The following is a 14,355-nucleotide window of genomic DNA, read 5'->3' on the forward strand; positions in this document are numbered from 1 at the left end:
CTAACAATATCAACCAAGATCTGATCAGTATATACCTAGATCTTCCTGATTTTGAACAGTGTAAACCCAGGTCTAATCACAATAGACCTAGATCTGCTCCATGCCTAACAATATCAACCAAGATCTAATCAGAATAGACCTTGCTCTGCCAGATTTCTCGCAATGTAAAACCACACCTCATCAGCAGAGACCTAGATTTTCCACATTTCTAGCAATTTAACCCAGATCTGATCAGCACATACATTTATCTGCCAGATTTAAAACAAGTATGAACTGAAATATGATCATCATTGACCCAGATTAACCAGTTCATTATGCAGTCTGTTAAATCTGAATGTCTTGTATGTGCTGTCCCAATCTAGTGTATGTTATACATGGATAAGTATCGTAATATGCATGCATTAATTTATAATCTGCATGCAGCTACAAACTTCAGAGACCCAGATCTGCATTTGAATAATGTACCAGCAGATTTTTCTCTATGCATGTGGTTAGGATCAGTTAGTAGGACTAAAAGCATAGACCCTGATCTGGTACATTATACAATGACAAATCTGGGTTGTTGTTGTTTGCAATTGGACATAACATTTATGGGAATGTAGGTAGTACTTTGTATTTTATTACTGATTGCGGTGGTGACAGTGCATCTTGATATATTGCTCCTCTCCATCCATCATAAAAAATTTGTTGGCAAGACCATACAAAAAGTACTTAATGTAGCCAAATGAAATTTTATTAGCATATTTTGATCCATCTGTAAATGGCATGATTAGATTTTCAGGCCAGTAGACTACAGCAGTTATTCAGTAGTTTTACACATTTTTTAACTTTTTGGACAGACTTCTTTTGGTAAAAACAATGTTAGCACGTTTAAAACAAAGTTCCTTGAGCTAGACAAATGAAATTTGTAAGTCATCTTTTTTTGTTAGTATGTAATTGACTTGATGAAGTTTTTATAAGTACTGTAAGTACTTGCTTATAAGTCAAGTCATACTGCAATAAACAAAGATCCTAATCTGCCATAGCTTAATGTGCCTGCAGATCGGGGTCTGTGTTTGTTCTACTGATTACTCCTAACAAACTGCATAGACCCAGATCTGTCATTGCATAAAGCATCGGCAGATCTAGATCTGTGTAGTTAGCAGATGGACTCAAATTATAAGCAATTGCATATGGTATATAAATTTTTCATACTTATGAACCTTTTCAGTAATTGGACTTTGTTGGGCAAAACTTTTTCTAGCCTAATTAGTCTAAAGTCACATGAAGTAGACTATTGATATTTTATGTTACATAACAGTTTGGTAATAATTTGCACTTGTGTTTATATTTTGAACTTGTGTTTATATTTGGAACTTGTTAGCACACTTGTCAGCATCTTGGCATCTCACCACGTGGCATGAGAACAATGTTACTCAGAAAAAGTTGGTCTGGCATCATTTCTGTGTTTGTATGCACATGAACCTTGGCATGATTGGATTTTTTTGCCATTATAGCAGTTTTTCTAATTTTATTCAGAATTGTGGACTTTTTTAATTTGGACTTTTTTAGACATACAAATGTAATGTGGGGGGGGGGGGAGGAAGTCCATTCAAATACAAGTTTGGAGAAATTTGAAGATTATTGCTGATTTATTTTCTCTCCTCAGGCTACTGGTTGTGTCATAGAATTATCAATGAGAGTTGCAAAAGGAGAATTAAAGGTAATATATACCAGGATAAATTCTGCTGTATGCAAAGCTACAGTGTCTAATTATTCATTCATCATGTAGGAAAGGATATTTAGAATGTCTGTAGTAAAGTAAAATTGATTAATATATGTACAGAGTTTAATTCATTTTCATGGTCACTGATTTTCTTAAATTATAGGAGCCAGTTTTCAGTTATTATTTGACTATAGAATATAATATGCAAAATAGATGAACAACTAAATATAAACAGTTGCAACAAGAATTAGAAATTCTCCCATGATGCTTTTACCCTTCTTTCATTTTTACTTTTCACTACATTCTGCATAGACCACACTTAAACCTTGAACTTGTTTCTAAAAACCATGATTGAATTATTTAAAAATTGAATTTTATATTTTAATGTGTTCATGAAATAATGAAACTTGAAAATCAAAATACATGATGCTTGAATTACCATATGGAAGTGAATTCAGCTAAGTGAACGTCATTGTGTATGTCCAGTGGATTTTCAAGCTTGACAAATTCACAAGTCCTGTAAAATATGAAGTTAAATCCTTAAAATTACAGATATTTATGAAAATAACAATGATACTAAAGAAATAATTAATATAACTATAGTTCATCTGTTGTTTACAAATATTGTCAAAGCACACAAGAAGGGCACATGAATACACAAGTCGTACATCAACTTTACCACAGATTTAACTGACTGGGGTGTGACTCATTAGTCTTATTTTTTTTGTGTGTGCAAATTTTCTGAATATCAATTCCCTTTTTTAAAAATAATTAAGTTTTGTATTATATTTGATCCTTGATGTTTTCTTTACAAAAGAGGTACATGCACCATCATGTGACAATGTGGCTAAATATAGAAACATCGAGACCCCTTTGTGAAAGTAGCTAATAATAGCTTCTGGTTTTGTGCATCACATGATGTGATTTTAACCAATCCAAATGCTTGTTTCAAAGCTTGGTAAGAATATGTAATTATTATTCTTCAAAACCAGCAGTATTGGTGGGAACAACATTTATTTTATGTGCTCATCTTTACAGGCTGTATTATATGGCAGCATTCTGTCCATATAGTCTTCCCTTAATATTTGCTGAGCTGGGTCAAAAACTTTGCAGGCATCTTGGAGACATTTTATGAAACTTAACTGAGACACGAAACTGAACTGTTCAGGTCATTTTGGGGAAACTATGGTTCCATGACCTGGGTCACTGGCTGGGTGTTGTTACTTTTAAACTACTGAAAAGAAACTTATTTTGATAAAATTTGACTTGGATATACATCATGGCAGGACACTGTCACATATAATAGTCATGTCCATGACTTGAAGGTCAAGTTCATAGTAAAGAAGTATAACTGACTGAGGGCTGTTCCATTTAATATGCAGGGTACCCAGTGAAATTACTTCTTTTGAATGTACTGGTATTGACCAAGAGAGTTTGTTGAATGGTCTGTTGTTCATAATCTGTTGTCGTCCATTGTTTGCACACGTTTTTTTGCTACTCCTCCTAATGAAACTTTACATGTTCATTCATCCTATGGTCTAGTTGGTTTTAAATGAAAAATGAACTGCTTGACATCCAATGTGGCTACCACCATCTTGAAAATCCCATCACAGCTGCTCCTCCAGCGCAGAAAGTCATATTGAGATGGGTTTTCTCTAGAAGACTTCTTACGATGTCTAGTTGATCCTAAATAAAAATGAAGCCAATCCAATATGGCCATCACTGTGGCCATCATGAAAATTTGGTTATCATTACTTCTGAATGAAAAGTAAAAAATCAAGACTGAGACCAATAATTCATCAGCTCTTGATACTCTGTTCCAAGCAAAATTAAGAGTTTTGCTCTCTGGAATTATCAAATCTAGCATTTAAATTTGAAGTGCAAGTCTGAATCAAGCTTTTGTGATGTTAAATCTGTTTCTATTATCTATGAATTTTAAACTACTATATATACTTGCTTATAAGTCGAGTCAGACTGCAAACAACATCCTGATCTGCCATAGCATAATGTGCCTGCAGATCAGGGTTTATGCTGTATGTTCTGCTAATTACTCCTAACAAAATGCACAGACCCAGGTCTGCTGGCACATTATAGGATGGAAGATCTGAGTCTTTGCAGTTTGCATTTAGAATCGTAAGCAAAGTATATACAGTACTATAAATATTTTTTGCGCTGCTTTACCTATATGTAAATCACGACTGTTTGGTATTGCAAAGTTACATAACATTGTTTACAGGTCAAGGTCAGAAGAAAGGAAAATTTATTGAGATATTTGGTTGAAACTATACCCATATACACGAGACAAATGCTGCGTCACATAAGATAATCAAGTCCATAGGGAGATTGTCGATATCATCTGAAGGGTGGAATGGATAATTTTAGATATTAATGTGATTTTGAAACATCTTTTATTTCCAGAATGGTTTTGCACTAGTTCGACCACCAGGCCACCATGCAGAATACCAGCAAGCAATGTAAGCTCCATTATACAGAAAAAAGGAATTCACCTTTACCAGAAACTTTAATACAGAGATGAAACACTTTTCACAAATCCCAAGATGCCACCATTCAAATTTTGTGGAGTATTTCCTTTTTTTGAAAAAATCAGATGGTGCCATTTTGATCATTATGTCAGATTTTAGTTTTCTTGTTGAATTAACGTTTATGTAGGTGAACTGCAGCTTGAATATAGGTATAACTAGGTCACTGAACTGCTTGTTTTTTTCTTGAAAGAGTGCCTAAATACTGAATATTGACCAGTCAGAAGTCATGTTAGCTTAGTGCCCTGATTTTTCTGAAAGAGAGTTAAAGATCTCGGAACCAAAGCAACCAATGAGAATTATATTTTGAGGGAAAAAAATTGATTTGCAGTTTGCAACCACAATTTCAAACAGAACATGCAAAGTATCAACATTGGATGAATACCACAGCTTGTATTATCTCCAAGGACTAAAGCATATCACTGGTGGGAAAATTGACGCCAGGAAACGTGTTTGAACCAAAAGCACTTTGAAGCAGTAAAAATAATTTTTTTTGATGAAAATTTGAGGTATTGCTGTTTTATGTTGAGGTTCCTACATTCTGAAGCTAGCATCCCTAATTCACATTAGTCGGGGTAGACATCGTCTGCAAATGTATTCTGGAGATCATCACCATTAGAGTTTGAGACTTTGTGTCACCCTGTCATAAAGACCGTAATAATTTAAAAGCCACTTTTGATTGGCTGTGAGTGGGAACTTAGTCTAAAACGCCAGCTTAGGGTTGACATCTTCTGCAAACTTAGTCTGGAGATTATCAAGATTAGAGTTTGAGACTTTGCATCACCCATTAATAAAGACCATAATAGTTAAAAGTCACTGGCTGTGAATCATTACTCAAGCTTCGAGTTTTATGATTTCCAGGCCTTGCTGTTGTATATATGTACTGTACACTTTGATTAAATCTCAAGCAGTCTGTAGGGTTTGCAATAAATTTATGTGAATTGAATGATCAAAGAATTACTCTGGCATATACAGGCATACTTGCTTTTACAAGTCAGCATAAGCCAAATGAGCATCTGACCCAACTACAGGCTCTTGTTTTAGTTTTCTTTAAGTCTGACTTGAGACTACCCCACTCAGGCATGGGGTGTAAAAAAAGGCCCAATGTACTCTACTGCATGTCATAAGAGGCAACTGATGGAGACAGGAGCAACAGTCGCTTAGTGGTTAGCATACCTGACTTGCAACCATAAGGGTGCCAGTTTGAATCCTACCATTAAATCAGCCCAGGTTGGTTTGTTCTTGGGCAGGGTACTTCACTCCAATTGCCTTGGCACTAAATAACCTACTTGTGTTACTGTGCCGCAAAACAACTTGATCTACTTTGGATCCATTATAACAAGGCCACCCTTTATGCACTGAAAATCTGGCCCTTTTAAAGGGGTGATATGACTTGAGTGGGACAAAATGGTCAAATAAATACCATTTTGGTGACCTGGCAGAGCAGGGTCATGCAAGAGTGTGACCACCATACTTCCAGATGAGCAGAGTTATATTTCTGGTCAAAGCATTTTCAGTTTTGTAGTATAATTGTTATCGTTTATAAACTTTTAATATTTAAAATGCATGATCTATTCAAAATTGATTAAATTCAGACAATGTAAAAAAAATTAAGTTCCATTGCATTGGAATTCAAGAGTTTGAGTGCATTATAAATGAAGGTTATGCAGTTTGTTGCATTTGGAATTAAGCACAGTTGAACTAGAACCATTGCAATCGTAGATGGTTTAGATGTTTAATCATTCTAATTTCCTTCCATTTCAGGGGATTTTGCTATTTCAATTCAATAGCTATAGCTGCCAAACAAGTTCGAGAGAAATTGAAGTTGAACAAAATATTAATAGTGGATTGGGTAAGTAATGGTAATTTTTTGTGTACTTACCATATCATTTGAACAACTATTGTAGACCAGTCAATCTTTATGGTTTGAGCACAAGTTTGACTGAAAGGACCCACTAATTATGGACACATGGAATAATAAAAAATATAATCATTGCAGGTCAGATCTGCAAACTGACTTGTTCATGTTTGATCCAGATCCTGTTTTCGTATTACATGTAATTCTGCGTAGTGGAGTTGGTCCGTGAACTAGTCAGACCTTTACAGTATTATCTTGATTGCTTGAAACTACCCGTATTTTCATGCAAACTACCTGTATGATCATGATAGTGCTTATATCATTGTCTAGAAAATGTGCTGAACCAGCAAGAACACTTTGAAGACCTCATAAAATGATTCAGTGTTCTGCATAAAAGTATAAAAAGGTGTATTCAGATTCTTGTTGTGGAAAAAGCAGGAAAAGGAACAATTTCATCTATTGGACATCATATGTTGATTGAATATGTCTTGTGGCAGAAGAAGCGATTGCCATCACCACTTGAAATTGAAAAAAAGAAAACAACCAAATAAACCTTCCTAAAGATTATGTCAAATTCAGAGATCTTGCATGAAGCCTTGGACTACATGGGGTTTGGAACTGCAGTTTCTAAACTGTCCTTGAGGGAATTAAGAACTGACCTTTTTAGTTGAATGGCTCAATGTAATGTTTGCCTTTGCTGCATTAGTCAAAGCACACTTCTGAACTTTTTGAATGCATGTTTCCATGTTGATGGTAGCAGTACATGACATTCTGTTACATTGCATTGCACTTTAGTGAAAAGTGGCCTGACTTGCAGAAGAATTATGACTGCTTGAGAAGGTCATGCTAGAGATGGCAGGTCTGCTATTGATCCCTTGAAATCTAGCCATAAGGGAAAAGAAAAAAGAATGTGATTGGATTGGATCATTAGAAAGGAATACTCACTGTCATCCTATATAAGAATAAGTTAAGATCAACATAACTGTACACTCAGAATGGCGAGATCTGCAGTGCTTAGGGTCTAGATGAGACAGTTTAATTTTTTGTGTGCTCTTTTAAGGTTGTTCTTGAAAATTTGTGAATGTCAGCTTTAGGTCTTTTGCTGTATCTAAATTAGATGGAACATTTTCCAAGGTACTTAAAATTTACAAGATTTTAACAAGATAACAGTCTGTCATTACAGAACTTGGAGGGTAACAAATTAAAAAAATTATTGATGGGAAGTGTAGACAAACATTGAAAAGTTTTTAGATGTATCAAAATATATAATTAAGTGCCAATGTACAAGTATGCATATATGTATATAGGTACATGCATCATTATTGACCTGAGTAAATATCACTTAAGTTTCAATCTTCAGTCATGTTTCATGCTATATGAGTGACTAGCATGGAAAATATATCAGCAGTAAATATAACCTTGCGTTTTGATTAGTCAAAACTCTAATATTTTAGGTCATTATTTAAGATCATACATGCACTCAGCACATTTGGAAAAGTTTAATCGAGCCTGAGATTTCATTGAGCAACTTTGAAAATCGTTCCCCATCTCATCCCTTTTCTTTAGCTACAACTCATTTCTTTTTCCCTTCTAATCATGTATTCATATAAAATCTTTGTTGAATTCATAATATAAATCCTGTGGGTTCATAATTAATTGGATATTAGTGATGTTGTCCGTCTGATTGCTGATGAATTTCACCATTTTTTTCCTTTATGTTAAAATAAGAATCATGCTGATTTCAATTATATTTATAATATATTTATGAAATGTGTCTCAATATTTTCATGCTTTCAATGAATTTATATAATTACTGCCTGTAACTAACTTTTTCTTAGTTTTTAAATTTTGTCATTTTCTATATATTTGAGTGAATACAGTATATTCAAACAAGAGTATTTGGATTGAGAAATGCAAGACATTGCACACAAAGGAGAAATTAAAAACTCACCCAAAAAGTATCCTATGTCGGAACCCTGTGTGTCCATACAAGGACATATCTTGACAGCAGAAGAGCAGGTATTTCATATACTTACCTAATTACAAGTCCAGTTCATGTACAGACTGGGGGCCCTGGGTAGGTATTTCATATACTTGCCTAATTACAAGTCCAGTTCATGTACAGACTGAGGGCCCTGTGTAGGTATTTCATATACTTGCCTAATTACAAGTCCAGTTCATGTACAAACTGGGGGCCCTGGGTAGGTATTTCATATACTTGCCTAATTACAAGTCCAGTTCATGTACAGACTGAGGGCCCTGTGTAGGTATTTCATATACTTGCCTAATTACAAGTCCAGTTCATGTACAAACTGGGGGTCCTGGGTAGGTATTTCATATACTTGCCTAATTACAAGTCCAGTTCATGTACAGACTGAGGGCCCTGTGTAGGTATTTCATATACTTGCCTAATTACAAGTCCAGTTCATGTACAAACTGGGGGCCCTGGGTAGGTATTTCATATACTTGCCTAATTACAAGTCTTGTTCATGTACAAACTGGGGGCCCTAGGTAGGTATTTCATATACTTGCCTAATTACAAGTCCAGTTTATGTACAGACTGGGGGCCCTGGGTAGGTATTTCATATACTTGCCTAATTACAAGTCCAGTTCATGTACAAATTGGGGGGCCCTGTGTAGCCAAGTTGTCTAAGGTGCTCTACTTTATAGACAACTGATATCTCACCTCTGTCATCGTGGGTTCAGGTTTCAGCTTGGAAAATGTGGGTACGTGAGAAAGCTTGCCAACAGCTTCTCATGGGTTGGTTATGTTTCCCAGGTTCTTCCTCCACCAAACATACTGACTGCTAAGTATAGCCCATCATGAAAATGGCGCTAAACCCACAAAACTAAAAATCCATCTGCACACTGCACAAATGCAGATCTGCCATCACCTTAGATCTGGGTATGTGCAGTTTCTTAGGAGTAATCAGTTGAACAAACCACATGGAACCCGATCTGCCTGTACATTATGTTATGGCAAATGAGGGTCTTTGTTGTTTGTAGTTTGACTTGAGCTATAAGCAAGTATATATGGTATAAGGTATACAGGTAAGAATGTGATGATAATTTAATCTTAATATGCATTGAATTTGGCAAAGCATTCTTAAAATAATGCCGAAAAATCTCTCCAATTAATAAAATGGTATTTGTATTAATATACCATCCTTATATGTTTATGTTTTTTTCCATTTTTTGCAGGATGTTCATCATGGTAATGGTACACAGCAGATGTTCTATGAGGATAATCATGTACTTTACATATCAATACATCGTCATGACAATGGCAACTTTTTCCCTGGGACTGGGGACCCTGAAGAATGTGGAGAAGGAGATGGTCTTGGCTTCAATGTCAATATTGCCTTTAGTGGAGGTCTGTCTCCCGCTAAAGGGGATGCTGAATATTTGGCAGCATTTAGGTAAGTATCATTGGGGTGGGTTGGATAAAGACTGTGGATCAAAACATTTTAGCAAATGTAATGAGCAGACATTTTTTTGCTGGATTCTCTTGCTCATTGATGCAGAAAATCTGTTTATGCATGATCAACTTTTTGCTTAGAAATAAAATTCTGAAACTCTAAACAGGTGTAGATATTAGAGACCACTATTTCAAAAACTAAGATTCATTTTTAGCTCACCTAGCAGTAATAGAGAGTGAATATAATGCAAGCCATGCATCCATCATTTGTCCATCAGTAATTTCTGGATACCACTCTGGAGACCATATTTCTCATACAGTTTCTATCAAACTTGGAATGTGGGCTTGTGTCATAAAATCTCCAGTGATTTTTATAAAGTGCAAGACCCATGCATACTCAGGAGGTGATCATACATCTGACTGGCTGACCTTGTAACTACTTTGGAGGCCATATTTCTGAATCCAGTTTTGATAGATGTTGAAATATGGTCTTGTATCTTCAAGATCTTTGATTGGTTTGGGGAGAGAGATCAATGCATATGAAGCGGGCTTGCATCTGATTGGCTGAGCCTGTTACCTGTCAGGAGGCCATATTTCGGATCCAGATTTTATCAATTAGGAATATATTCTTACATCATCAAGATCTTGCATAATTTCAGTAGTGAATTTATGGATGATCACTAGGTTGCTCCAGTGGCCTAGTGGTTAAAGCATCCACCTCAGATTTGGGAGGACACGGGTTCGAACACTGGCCAAGTTTTACCAAGGACTTGTAAAAATGATACCTACAGCTGCCTTGCTAGGCACTTAACATTAACAGGTTAGTGCTAGGACTGGCCTACCAGGTGTCAGGATAATGTGACTGGGTGGAACATGATGCTTCATGTCTGTGGCATGATGCCCCAGTGCTAGACATCACTATAAACTGCCACACTGCAGATATAGTAGCAATTTAACTGAACAATTGTTATAGCTACGTTAAAAATCCAAGTCACACCACACATACAAATGGATGTTCACTTGTAAAATGTTGGAGAACTTAGCTACAAAGATCCAGGCAATCCAAATCACTTGTGAAAATTATAACTTTGTGTGTTTATCCTTGCACTACTTTTCATTAAATATTTATCCCAAAGTAAAGGTCATTAAATAGATAAGTGTGGGGAAAAAGTATCCTGTCAATAATTGTCCATAAAATTATAGCTCAATTAGTATTTCAAATTCATCAGATTTGTATATGTTCAGGAGCATGGACTCCTCAGATAGAACAAGATGAGATATTAAAAACATCCAGTCTCACAGCTATTGAGATCACATTGGTTTTCTACAAAAGAAAGCATGTATATTCAACTTATGTTTGTAAATTACTAAAGATTTTCAAGTCTTGAATACTTTCAATTGACTGTATTATTTTGTTTAAATCTTTATCATTGTATAATTATAACAGACAGAAGTCACGTCTACAGTATTTTCTCATTAGAAAATTGTCCATGTGAACAGTAGAGTATATTACCTAATAGTGAGTCTGCCTTGTGTGAAATGCTTGATACAGTATCCCTCATTACAATGTGCTTAATGGAAGCCATGAGTATATCACCTTATAGTGGGACTGCCTTATAATGAAGTATATGATGCAATACTCAACATGATAATGCTGTCCATTGGAGTCATTGACTATACCACCTTATAGTGGAACTGCCTTATAATGAAGTACATGATATAGAATCCCTCATGATACCATTAATGGGAGCCACACAGTATACCACCTTATATTGGGACTGCCTTATAATGAAGTACATGATATAGAATCCCTCATGATACCATCAGTGGGAGCCACACAGTATACCACCTTATAGTGGGACTGCTTTATAATGATGTACATGATATAGAATCCCTCATGTTTCCATCAATGGGAGCCACACAGTATACCACCTTATAGTGAGACTGCTTTATAATGAAGTACATGGTATAGAATCCCTCATGATACCATCAATGGGAGCCACACAGTATACCACCTTATATTGGGACTGCCTTATAATGAAGTACATGATATAGAATCCCTCATTATGATACCGCCAATGGGAGCCACACAGTATTCCACCTTATAGTGGGACTGCCTTGTAATGAAGTACATGATATAGAATCCCTCATGATACCATCATTGGGAGCCACACAGTATACCACCTTATATTGGGACTGCCTTATAATGATGTACATGATATAGAATCCCTCATTATGATACCGCCAATGGGAGCCACACAGTATACCACCTTATAGTGGGAAAGTCTTATAATGAAGTACATGATACAGTACTGCCTTATTATAATTTCCATGAGAGCCATAGAGTATACTGCCTTACAGTGAGACTGCTTTATAGTGAAATACAGTACTCATTAGGATGGTATTCATTGGAGACTAAGAGTATACCACCTTATAGTGAGACCATGTTATAATGAAGTACATGATAAATGTAATGTTACAACCACATGAAAATGGGATCCCTGACCATACCCACATTTTAACAGGAACTATGTTATAATGAAGGGCATTATAGTGAGTGAGTGATGTATGTCATTTTATGTCCAGTCTGTTCCAGAGTTCATAGTGCTTTGATGCAAGTAGGTTGAATCACTTGCATCTTCATATAATGGTTACATCATATTCGGTTATCTTGGATTACAAAAGCTTACTTCCTAAAATTTTGCATTTAATAAAATTTTGTATTTGCAAACTTTGATGGTCCTGTGCAGGATGTTAAATAAAAGGTTCCAAAGTATTCACAACATGTACTTAAAGTTGAAGATTTTTATCACAACTATTTATGAAGTTGATGTTCTTTGTCTGAATAAAAATACCAGCCAACCCTCTTTGTATGTTTTTTTTTGACATTTGAATTGAGAAAGCACGCTCTTTCAACAGAGCCTATTCTCTAGCATTTTCATTGGTGTAATATGTTATTTTCACAATATACTGAGAGCTAAATTTGGCTTCCAGTTGTTTTGATTTTTGCATACTGAAATTGTTTGTGGCTTTTGAACTTCAAATTTTAGCAGGTTTTTTTATATATATTCTTCTCCAGGACCGTTGTCATGCCTATTGCCCGAGAGTTTGCCCCAGAACTAGTTTTAGTGTCAGCAGGGTTTGATGCAGCACTAGGGCACCCAGCACCATTAGGTGGCTACGAAGTGACACCAGCATGTAAGTTATATAATAATAATAACAATAATAATAATAATCTTTTTTTTAAAAATAATAGTCTGTTTAGTTCAGCAACTATTTTCTTTGTAGTCCTGTGTTTTAACAAAAATAATTACTCCTAATAGCAAACAATATACATACACAATACACAGACATAAATGAACACACATACACATGTGCATGCATGCACATGCACACATGCACTGTGAAATTTATTATACAGAGTGTTCAGCCCTGTAGAGGTACTGGAATTCCCAGAAGGAGCAGATTTTGCATATAATGAAAGGGCATTCCAGATCATTGCATAAGATTAGTGAAACCTTGGAATGTGTTCTCATTAGAGATTTTCAGTGGGATGTTCTAAGAATCGGGGAGCTGATACCATACCATATGATGACTGGTTATAAAATGAAGAAGAAATAAATAGACTGACTTTCACTCATTTTTTTATGTTAGATAGCTTACCATGTTTCAGTGTCTGTCTTTACCACACAATGAAAACATTTTTCAGGATAAAATAGGCATTCTTATTTAGGTTGTTCTAGAATAATAGAAATAGTTTGCATGGATGAAAATTTACGTTTGTGTGTTGGCATTTCCTTCCTTATTATGTATCAGATCTTTTATAAAATGTAGTTGGCTCCATAGTCATGAAACTTTTAATTTGGCATAGTCATGAAACTTTTTAGTTGGACTCCATAGTCATGAAACTTTTTAGTTGGACCCAATAGTCACGAAACCTTTTAGTTGGACCCCATAGTCATGAAACATTTTAGTTTGGCATAGTCATGAAACATTATAGTTGGACCCCATAGTCATGAAACTTTTAGTTTAGCATAGTCATGAAACTTTTTAGTTTGGCATAGTCATGAAACTACTTAGTTTGGCATAGTCATGAAACTTTTTAGCTGGACCCCATAGTCATGAAACTTCTTAGTTTGACCCCATAGTCATGAAACTTTTAGTTTGACATAGTCATGAAACTTTTTAGTTTGGCATAGTCATGAAACTTTTTTGCTGGATCCCATAGTCATGAAACTTCTTAGTTGGACCCCATAGTCATGAAATTTCTTAGTTGGACCCCATAGTCATGAAAGTTTTTAGTTTGGCTTAGTCATGAAACTTTTTAGCTGGACCCTATAGTCATGAAACTTTTTAGTTGGACCCCATAGTCATGAAACTTTTTAGTTTGATCCCATAGTCATGAAACTTTTTAGTTGGACCCCATGTTCATGAAACTTTTTAGTTGGACCTCATAGTCATGAAACCTTTTAGTTGGACCCCATAGTCATGAAACTTTCTAGTTGGACCCCATAGTCATGAAACTTTTTAGTTGGACCCCATAGTCATGAAACTTTTTAGTTGGACCCCATAGTCATGAAACTTTTTAGTTTGGCATAGTCATGAAACGTTTTAGTTGGATCCCATAGTCATGAAACTGTTTAGTTGGACCCCATAGTCATGAAACTTCTTAGGTGGACCCCATATTCATGAAACTTCTTAGTTGGACCCCATATTCATGAAACGGCTTAGTTGGACCCCATAGTCGTGAAACGGCTTAGTTGGACCCCATAGTCATGAAACTTTTAACTAGTCCCCATATTCATGAAACTTTTTACTTGGACCCCATAGTCGT

General features: G+C 35.6%; 1 protein-coding gene across 9 annotated transcripts in view; it reads left to right on the top strand.

Annotated features, from left to right (window-relative positions):
• The window catches only part of LOC149776422 (histone deacetylase 5-like), a 348,169-nt gene that overhangs the window by 309,053 nt on the left and 24,761 nt on the right, over positions 1-14,355 (top strand). For all 9 annotated transcript variants that reach the window (XM_089940838.1, XM_089940835.1, XM_089940842.1 and 6 more), the window contains 5 exons: positions 1,649-1,702; positions 4,124-4,179; positions 6,010-6,097; positions 9,305-9,522; positions 12,601-12,719. In XM_089940838.1, the coding sequence (XP_089796964.1) occupies positions 1,649-1,702; positions 4,124-4,179; positions 6,010-6,097; positions 9,305-9,522; positions 12,601-12,719 (535 nt within the window). The remainder of the gene's footprint in view (positions 1-1,648; positions 1,703-4,123; positions 4,180-6,009; positions 6,098-9,304; positions 9,523-12,600; positions 12,720-14,355) is intronic.

Source organism: Sinohyriopsis cumingii, chromosome 18 (assembly GCF_028554795.1).
Source record: "Sinohyriopsis cumingii isolate HCF-2022 chromosome 18, ASM2855479v2, whole genome shotgun sequence".
NCBI lineage: Eukaryota > Metazoa > Mollusca > Bivalvia > Unionida > Unionidae > Sinohyriopsis > Sinohyriopsis cumingii.